We start from the raw sequence: 10534 nt of genomic DNA, 5'->3' as shown, positions 1-10534 counted from the left end.
ATACGAGACTTGCCCATTTTTAATGCGGATTTTGGAGATCTGGGACTTGACTCGTACACCTCTAAGTGTTGTGGCTAAAAGCCTGTCTGCCTTATTGCCCCTGTCGTAGAACTTTTGTCTGATCCACCTCAGTGCTCTCTCTACTTCCTCAAGCTGCGTTTATTTAAGGGCTATTCTGGTTAGAGTTAGTTGTTTTAGTGTTTTTGTGGATGCTGTGGTTTTGTGCTGCTGTTCCAGCTGTGAGATCTTGTCTGTAAGATCTTTTTGGAGTTTGAGCTTCTGTTTTTTCTTATAGGCGGATATCGAGATGAGGTCGCCTCTAATCGAGGAAGGAAAGAGGTGAATCCAGAGCGACAGCAAACAGCCCAATGACGTCAGATCCAGATTTTTGAACACAGTAGCTTTATTGGAAACACACAGATGGAACAGCAGGCTGCAGCACAGCATCCTCTACACGTTTCACGCTCTACTGGCGCTTGAATTTGAAGGATTTAGCCAAGCGTCGCTGTCTACACTATCTATATTTTAATGATGCAATTAATAAAGGTATTTTTAACTATGTCAAATTACACCCACTTCAGCGGAAAGAGTGACCATACTGCTGCGGCCCCTTTTATCCTCCTACATCCCCAAATTTTTTCGGGGATGTTCTCGTATGCCACGCACTTTCACGCGTTCAGCCGCGTTCAGCGCTGAACAGCTAGACAGCGCTAATAGCGCTAAACAATGAAAAACGCCCACGGCGCCTAAAACAGCCGGAACATGGCAGGAACATGCCGCATCTGCCCGAAAGTTTACATTTTGTGCCGAAACTGCAGAGTTTGCGGTTTGAAATGATAGTTGACGCGGGTTCTATTCCTGATTGACAACATTTTAATTAACACAGAAGGATGTGTATTTTTTAATTTATTTACAGCTAGCATTAATTCATATAAAAGATGTGTGTAATATTCATTCTAACAGCCATGCGGTGGAACTAATACATTTAATTAATCTATATAATGACACATCCGTGCTGCGTCTGATTGGGAGTGGGTAAGAGGGAGAGAGAAGGAAAAGAGATGGGGGGAAGGGGGGGAGAAGAGAGAGCTTGGCACCAGTGGAGTGAGTGGAGAGAGTGTGTGGTGGAGGTGTTAAAGGTCACTTCCCTGCAGAGTGTTGTGCAGTGTTTATTCTCAGCCCTCCCCTGGGGTCTCCCTCCCCCTTACCCCTTCCTGGCAGGGTGTGTGGGTTCAGTGTCGCTCTGCTGCTCCACGGCAGGAAGGCACAGATCAGGGGGGGGGCATGGGGGCAAATGTTTTATATGTGGCTGTGTAGTGAGAACTGAGTGGCACAGAAAGAAGACAGTGGTGAGGAACAGTGCAGAGCGGCACAGGAGGGACACAGTGCAGACCGGCACAGCAGGGAAACAGTGCAGAAAGGCACAGCAGGGACACAGCGCAGAGAAGCAGAGCGGCACAGCAGGGACGCAGTGCAGAGCGGCACAGCAGGGACGCAGTGCAGAGCGGCACAGCAGGGAGACAGTGCAGAGCAGCACAGGTGGGACACAGCGCAGAGTGGCACATTAGGTACATAGTGCAGAGCTGCACACGAGGGGCACAGTGTGGATCAGCACAGGAGGGACACAGCGCGGAGCGTCACAGCAAGGATAGAGTGCAGAGTGGCACATCAGGGATGCAGTGTAGAGCGGCATATAGGGACACAGCAATGAGCGGTAAAGAAGGGACACAGCACAGAGCAGCACATTAGGGGCACAGTCAGAGCAGCACAGTAGGGACACAGTGCAGAGCTGCACAGTAGGGACACAGTGCAGAGCGGAACATTAGGGACACAGTGCAGAGCGGCACAGCAGCGACACAGTACAGAGCTGCATAGAAGGGACACAGTGCAGAGCTGCACATTAAGGACACAGTGCAGAGCAGCACAGTAGGGAGACAGTTTCGAGCAGCCCAGCAGAGACAGAGTGAAGATCAAAATGCAAAACCTTAATGGCAATAGGGTGGAGATAACTAAGAAAGGTAAGAGAGCCTGACACCTCTCAGTAGGGGAGGTAACAGGACTTGAGTCTCCACCAGGGCCCCCTATGTTGGCAGCCTTGTGTGTCCCCCCTCCACTCACACACCTCCTCACTCTCTTACTCCCCTCTATTTCTCTCTCTATTCTCACACTCACTCCTCTGATTCTCTCTCACTCCCTCTCACCGTCCCTGTCTGTCTCTCACTCCTTCTTCATCCTGCTCTCTCTTCACCCTTTCTGACTCTCCCCATCTCTCACTAGCTCACTCCCCTCTTTTCTTCCACACTATCTCTCCCTCCTGGTCTTCTCACTCTCTTCCCCCTCTCACCTCTCCTCTCATCAATGACCCCTCCACTATCACTCAATTATACCTCCTCCTCTCTCACCATCCTCCTATATCACTCAATCTCCTCTCCTCTCACATTCCTCCTTCTTGTCTCATCCCCTCCTCCTCTCTGATCCCACCTTCTCCCCCCTCCTTTCTCACTCAACCCCCTCTCACTCAATCCCCCCTCTCCCATCACACTCAATCCCGCTTTCAGCAAACTAAATTTCCCTCCCACCACCATATTCAGTTCAAACCCCACCACATTCAATTCTCCCCCCTCCACCACCACACTCAATTCCCCCACCACACTCAATTTCCCAATTCCCCCCCCAACACACACATTATTTCCACTCCACCACCACACTCAATCCACACCACACTCAATTACCTTCCCTACCACACTTAATCCCACACACTCAATTATCACCAGACTCAATTCCCCCTCCACACTTAATACCCCCCTCCACACTCAATTTCCTCCATCACATATTCAATTCCCTCCACCACAGCCAATTCCCCCACTACACTTAATTCCCCCCACCACACTAAACTTCCTCCATGACTCTCAATTACCCCCTACTACATTCAATGCCGCCACCAAACCCAACCCCCCGACCAATACACACAATCCACCCACACTACACTCAACCCCACTTATCACACTCCATTCTCCCCCTCCACCACATTTATTTCCCCCACACACACACACATCACCACACTCAATTCCCTCCCCCACACACCACTACACTCAATTCCCACCCATCACGCATCACCACACTCAATGTGCTGAATACATGACGCGTGTAGCAAATGTATGGGGTAGCAGAGTGTGTGTGAGGGGGAAGTTGGCACTGCTGATGTGTCACTCTTCTATCTGTCCTCAGGAAAGGTTTTAAACTTAGATGACGACGATGATTATGAAAATGTGAGTGTGGAGGTGCCATCGGTGCCCACGCGGGAACGACGAGGGATCGCACCGGGAGTGAGAAGCAATGACCTGGCATTAAAATGTAATGTATATATAGGGAATATACCCTGCTATAAACATAGTGACCGCAGGGTATCACCGTCAACTTCTGATCCCTACTGTATAATCACCTTATTATACAGTATTCACACCAGGAGTTTGTGCATCCACCGTTTACCTCTACAGTAAGGTAACAATGATACTGGCTTTGGCCAGATTTTAAGTGCACTAATCACATAAGCTTATGATTTATTTAACCCCTTCAGGGCTTTCACACATTTTTTTACATTTTTGCATAGCCAGTAAAACCAACCCCACACTGATGAGACCCATTAAGGTCGAAACAGTCTGTCTGTGGGTGGGTTTACTGCCTATGCATCTTAACCCTGGCTGTGCTCAAAGCTGTGACCATGCAGCAAGCTTAAGCCTATAGGGAACCATGTTAATGGTTTTGAAGCAAAAGGTGGCACTGTGTGCTCATTTGCATGTCATTTCCCAGAATCCCTTGCTGCAGTGGAAGTGCTGTGTGCTGGGTGATAATGGTGAAAGGCAGGGTTGCAGACCTGTCTAAGACATGCAAATGAGCATACAGTAACATTTGCATACAGTAATATTTCCATTTGCTATATGCTTTGCTGTGGAGGGTTTTTGTCACATTTTTTAACCCACCATAACTTAACTAAGTAGTGTGTGTGTGTGCGTGCGTGCGTCACAAGGAGTGCTAGTGGACGTGGCTAAAAGTATAAAACAAAAAAACAAACAATGATGCCCAAAGCTACTTCCAATGTGACAAAATAAAACACAGTGCAATACCTATATATTATCTTGAAAAAGGGTCATTTAGTTTAACCTTTTTGCCAAAGCGCGTTAAGCCTGCTGCCACTTAAAGGCATGACAGTTCTTATTAATATTATTACATATATTCAGTGTAGGTACCTGCATTCGGCTATGCCTTGTCGTGGCATGCAGGCTTATAAATGCTTTGGCCAAAGGGTTTAACAAAATAACCCTTTTTCATGAGATTATTATTTTATTTTAGCCTAATTGGTAGGAGCGCAGGAATCGTTCTTTTTGTTTTTCTATATGTAAGGCCTATCTTTTTACCAGCAGCAAACTTCTATAGGGAGGAGCGCGGTATTATGTACAGTTTCTATAGGTAATAAACCCTGCAAAATAAACAAAGTTACTGCAGGGTGTCACCGACACCTCCTAATACCTATAGCGAATATACCCTGCTATATACAGTACACAAAGTTACTGCAGGGTGTCACCGTCAGCTCCTGATACCTATAGGGAATATACCCTGCTATATACAGTACACAGTGACCGCAAGGGGACGGCGAGTAGATTTTTTGGTGATTTGTCGACCACTATATATATATATATATATATATATATATAAACAACATTACCATTCTCAAGGTCCTATTCCAGGACCGAAACGTCGGATTGGGTGACTTATCTTTTCTATTCAGATGCCCAATACAGTTTTTCATGATTAGGTGATATATATATATATATATATTTCACTCCATGAGCGATAGGGGCTTTGTGGTTATAAGGAGTGACTACCTCATACAGTAAGTTGTTCCATGAGGCAGAGGATCCCATAACATGATAAATAGAGGACACAGGAAATAGTGCAGATAGCTTTATGATATAAATAAATAAATAAATAAATAATAAAGTAATACATTCACAAACATAAGTTGGATTCAAGCAGTGCGACCACCCTGGATCAGGCATTGATGAAAGTCCAGCTCTCCCTCCTTCCTTGGGATCCATCCGTGGTGGCTGTCCACAATGGAATTTTCAGGGAAGCAAAGACTCAATTCTTTGCAGAAAGTTCAGCAGACTACACAAATTCTTGGCAGTCCTTCTCTAGTCTGTGATGTCCACCCTACGTGTTTCATTCTAATCAGAACTTCCTCAGCGATCTGATCTCTGCTATACAGACACAGTGACCGCAGGGTATCACTGTCACTGCATGTTACACACAGGGAAAATTCTCTGCTATATACACACAGTTACCACAGGATGTCACTGCCTGATATCCATATTGAATATACACACTGTTACTGTCTCATATAGGAATATACTGTGGCTGTAACCCTGCTGTATGTACAAGGGTCTCTATATGTGTATTCTAGGTATGGATTTGCCTGTGAAAGGAACCCACTCACCTACGACACCGAACCAAGCAGGTAAATATATACCTAGTATAAATGTGCCTCTATCTTTGTATGTGTACAGTACAGTATACTCTTTTCCCGGAAGCTTTTTCCCCTGAAGTCCTAGGTAGAGTGCATTGCACTAGTCCAGAAGTGGGGACACAAAGGCATGGACAATCGTAGTAAGATCATCTGCGGGAAAAAGTGCTTCATCCTGGCTAAACACTCATGTAACAATCCAGTAACTTGCCCGGGTGCACTAATAGAGAATTGATAATCATAGTTTTTTTCTGGTATATTGCTGACAGCTCTTGTTAGAATAAGTTACACTTATTTCTTGTTCATAAAGATTCCAACACTTCAGAAGATTGTTATTCAGCAGACAAAGTTCTAGTTTATTCTTACAGTGTTACTTACAGATTGAAATGCAATCAATGATGATACTGTAACATGTGCTCAGATGGTAATGATAGAGAAACCATCATCTCTCATTGCAGCTTAGACATTTCATGCAGAGTGAGGTCTTGGGAAGAGGTCTTGGAGTGAGAGTTGATTAGGGTACAACTGTATTGATTGATCACTAACTCCACCTTTTTCCTCGTGGGTTTCTGAATGTCATGAGATATTGGGTATTTTTAATCCCTCTGAGGCTTAAGGGATTAATGAGCTACCGTTTAGGAAAAGTAGTGTTGAGCGATATTTCTGTGTGTTTCAATATATATATATATATATATTATAAAAGTGAATCTTATGAGTCTGGTGCTAGATGCGGTGAATCTGATTGGTCCTCAGCCTCTGGCCAATCAAATTGGTGCCTCTATGATGTCACCCAACTGCCACTCTCTTCTCCACACACACACACAGACACAGACACAGACACACACACACACAGAGACACAGACACACAGACACACAGACACACAGACACACAGAAACACAGACACACAGACACAGACACACACACAGACACAGACACACACACACACACACAGACACACACACACAGACACACAGACACACAGACACACATACACACACACACACACACAGACACACACACCTCACCCCCTCCCCCCCCATAACCCTCACTGCCCTGCACCGGCTCCCGGACGGAGGGGAAGCGCGGCGCAGCCCTAACCATCACCCTCACCACCCTGCACCGGCTCCCAGACGGAGGGGAAGCATGGCACGGCGCTCACCCTCACCACCCTGCACCGGCTCCCGGAAGGAGGGGAAGCGCGGCACGGCCCTCACCCTCACCGCCCTGCACCGGCTCTCGTACAGAGGGGAAGCGTGGCGCGGCCCTCACCCTCACTCTCGCCACCCTGCACCGGCTCCCGGACGGAGGGGAAGCACGGCATGGCCCTCCTGCCCCAGCCGCCAACTCCAGGCTCCTCCCCCTTCGCTCCCAACGAGGAATAAAGGGGAAGCGCGGCACAGCCCTCCTGCCCCAGCCTGCCACTCTTGCCCCCTCGCATGCCACGGAGATATCAGGGCCAGGAGGGGAACCATATGCCGCCAGGAACCACCACCCACACGGTCAAGGTAAGTCTCCCATCCACCCAGTCAGTCACCCAGTCACCCACCCACCCACTCAGTCAAAGCGCCAGGAACCACCCACCCAGTCAAGGTAAGTCTCCCACCCAGTCAGTCACCCAGTCAGTCACTCATCCACCCATTCAGTCAAAGTCACCCACTCAGTCAAAGTCACCCACTCAGTCAAAGTCACACACTCAGTCAAAGTCACACACTCAGTCAGTCACCAACCCACCCACCCACTCACTCAGTCAAAGTCACCCACCCAGTCACCCACTCACTCACCGACCCAGTCACAATCCCACCCACCCAGTCACCAACCCACCCACTCAGTCACCCACTCAGTCACCCACCCACCCACTCACCCATCAGCTATGTGAACTGGGGGGGGGGACAGAGCTGTGAATAGGGGGGATGACAGCGCTGTGAAGGGGGGGCTATTGCTGTGAACGGGGGAGAATGAGAGGGGGAGACAGTGGAAGGGACAGAGAGAGAGGGGGAGCCAGAACATTAAATCCCGGGCAGCGCCAGGTATATCAGCTAGTATATATATATACACACACACACACACATACAGAGCCAGGAGGGGAGACAGGACAGAGTGAACCAGCGAGCGCTACCAAAATCATCTGAGTGTAGTGGGGGGGTACCGGCTGTTTAGCAAGCCAGGAGGGGAGACAGGGCAGAGGGAACTCACCTGTTAGTCTGAACTTAGAGTGGTCTCTGTCGGGGAACTGAACTGAACAGCAGCGGCTGCGGGCAAGTTACTGAAATGAAGTGATTCCTCCTGTCTGTGTTCTGTGTTCCCCTCCACAGCGCGCTTGACCAGTCGGCTTCCATGATGTTCCGTCCCCCCCAGACCCCCTGCAGACCCCTTCCAGATGCGGTGCCGCGAAGGTGAGAGAGTTAGATTGTCAGCGGAGTGCTTCTCCGCATGGGGTCTGCCAAGCTGTCACTCAGCCGACAATCTAACTGTCTGTGCAGGATACGGGGGAAGGTGGGGAGATGTACTGTATCTGTATTCAGTAGTGTATTGGGGCACTTCACTGCAATCTTCACAGTGGCCACTGGGTGTCACTATAGATGTCAAGTTTTTTGTTAAAGAAGCCAAAAAATAGCGGCTGAACATTAAAGCAGCCCAAAAAAACGCAACAAGCTAATATTTCCCGCGGAACTGGGTCTCAAAATAGCCCAATTGGGCGGGAAACTAGCGGACCTGGCAACACTGTTCAAAAGGCTTGAATGAAGTTTGGTGTGAAAAGTACAGAGGGGGTTTGGTATATGTTAACACATATTTGCAGGCCAAGTGTATATTGCTGGTAGAGACATTGCACCTGTGACAAACGTTCTCTACACAGGAGGCCCAGCTTCAAAGCATTTCTTGACAAGGGGTTTTATGGGGGCCAGGGGTGTGACTATAGAAGGTATCAGAATGAGTGACCGTATTAAATATAAGAATATCATGAGATGTCCTGGGCTGAACATGCTACAGTAAACGTTACATGTGTGTATCCGTGGGACTGAGTCGCAAATAATGATAACAGACACATGACATCTAGCAGGTACTAAGAGACAGATATTAATATCTCTCTTAATTTTAGTGTTACACAGTAATATTTAGTCTCATTGGGAGCGTCATGCGTGTCGGAATGTATTAATATAACTCGCGTGCCAGTAAGTAATACTGAACTGACGCTATGAAGTTATTTAGATAGGAAAAGCAGTTTTTAAACGTCTTGGGGTGGGAGGAGTTTTACTCTGGGGTAAGACTGTCAACCCCACCACTGATTTATGACAGGGGCTGGGTTTAGGTTGTGTTCAATGGGATATAACTGTATTTAAGGCTGAGCAAGTGTGGTGGGGGGTAGATATCCACATAGGAGTATTTTGAAACCGGATACGGGATATTTCAATGTTTCTTACCAGCGACCTCTCTGGGGGAAAATCTATGTCATTTGGTGAAGTATAGATTTTCTTTTATGTTTATCATTTTATTTTAAAAAGCTGTTCTGCCTTATATTGTAATAACCAGTGTTCAACAATCCTATGCATTTACACGCCCGGGTCGTGTAGATTTAACCCCCGGGCGAGTAAATATTGGCCCAAGCAGCACACGTGTTTTTTTTTTTAAATTTCCCTGCTCGCGCTGAAAAAAAAAAAAAAACTCCCCCTACCTGACAGCTGATTGGTGCGGCGCACTCCCAGGCTTTGTGGACGCACGGCCAAGCTCTATATGAGCCCGCCCCCAATGAGCGGCCATTCTTTCTGCCCTGACATCTGTTGGAGGGTAAGTACTCGCCATGCTGCGGCCCCTCTGCTCCTTCTCTGCAATCCCCCTGGTCCCCACATGGCTCCCTACTCCCCACCGCAGCAGCTCTCCTGTCCCCTGCTCCTGTCCCCTGCTCCTGTCCCCTGCTCCTGTCCCCTGCTCCTGTCTCCTTCCCCTGTCTCCTGCTCATGTCCCCTTCCTCTCCTCCTGTCTCCTTCCCCTGTCTCCTGCTCCTGTCCCCTTCCTCTCCTCCTGTCCCCTGCTCCTGTCTCCTTCCCCTGTCTCCTTCCCCTGTCTCCTGCTCCTGCCCGCTTCCCCTCGATCCACCGATCGCTGCCCGGGGCGGGAGGTCCCCGCGCTGCAGCCCGGTTGGTGTGCAGGGGGGGGGGGGCCTCGGCCCTCACCTCTAACCACGTACCTCCCATGCGCCAGCTAGCTTCATGACGGCGCAGCCGCCGCATGAGGAGGGGGGGATGTCGGGCAGTGGCGGCCACGGCGGGGCTGACTGTCCCCTGGCGCGCCCGCTGGGGGATACCTCGCCAAGTGCCTCCCACCCACCCTGCTGATTGGGGGGGGGAGGGGGATGTCGGCCTCCCCCCCCCACGAGCGGGAGATGGGCGCAGGTGGGTGGGGGAGGAGCGTGGTGCTGGTCGCAGCTATTCCTCCCCTGTGTGTGTGTGAGAATGTGTATGTGTGTGTGTGTGGGAGAGTGTGTGTGTGAATGAATGTGTATGTGTGTATGGGAGTATGTGTATGTGTGTGACAGTCAGTCACCCCCCCCAGTCAGTCACCCCACCCCAGTCAGTCACCCCCCCAGTCAGTCACCCCCCCAGTAAGTCAACCCCCCCAGTCAGTCACCCCCCCCCCCCCATTCAGTCACCCCCCCAGTCAGTAACCCCCCCCCCCCAGTCTGTCACCCCCCCAGTCTGTCACCCCCCCCAGTCAGTCAACCTCCCCCCAGTCAGTCACCCCCCCCAGTCAGTCACCCCCCCCCAGTCAGTGTCCCCCCCAGTCAGTCACCCCCTCAGTTAGTCACCCCCCCCAGTCAGTCACCCCCCCCAGTCAGTCACCCCACCCAGTCAGTCACACCCCCAGTCAGTCACCCCCCCCCACTCTGTGTGTCACCCACCGTTTCTCACCTCTGCCCCCCCACACTCTCTCTCTCCCCCACACTCTCTCTCTCTCTCCCCCACTCTCTCTCTCTCTCCCCCACACTCTCTCTCCCCCACTCTCTCTCCCCCACTCTA

The 10534-nt window shown here is 49.7% G+C and overlaps 1 protein-coding gene across 5 annotated transcripts in view; it reads left to right on the top strand.

Annotated features, from left to right (window-relative positions):
* The first annotated feature begins 1322 nt into the window (after positions 1-1322).
* LOC142470694 (C-type lectin domain family 4 member G-like) overlaps positions 1323-10534 on the top strand; it is a 60007-nt gene continuing 50795 nt past the window's right edge. For 4 of the 5 annotated variants that reach the window (XM_075577323.1, XM_075577324.1, XM_075577322.1 and 1 more), the window contains exons 1-3: positions 1323-2018; positions 3229-3354; positions 5462-5515. In XM_075577323.1, the coding sequence (XP_075433438.1) occupies positions 1976-2018; positions 3229-3354; positions 5462-5515 (223 nt within the window). In that variant the 5' untranslated portion in view covers positions 1323-1975. Of the gene's footprint in view, positions 2019-3228; positions 3355-5461; positions 5516-7834; positions 7916-10534 lie in introns of those variants that run through there. The other variant, XM_075577325.1, reaches the window with a different exon arrangement.

Source organism: Ascaphus truei, chromosome 20 (assembly GCF_040206685.1).
Source record: "Ascaphus truei isolate aAscTru1 chromosome 20, aAscTru1.hap1, whole genome shotgun sequence".
NCBI classification, from domain to species: Eukaryota; Metazoa; Chordata; class Amphibia; order Anura; family Ascaphidae; genus Ascaphus; species Ascaphus truei.
This window is presented reverse-complemented; position numbering and strand designations above follow the sequence as displayed.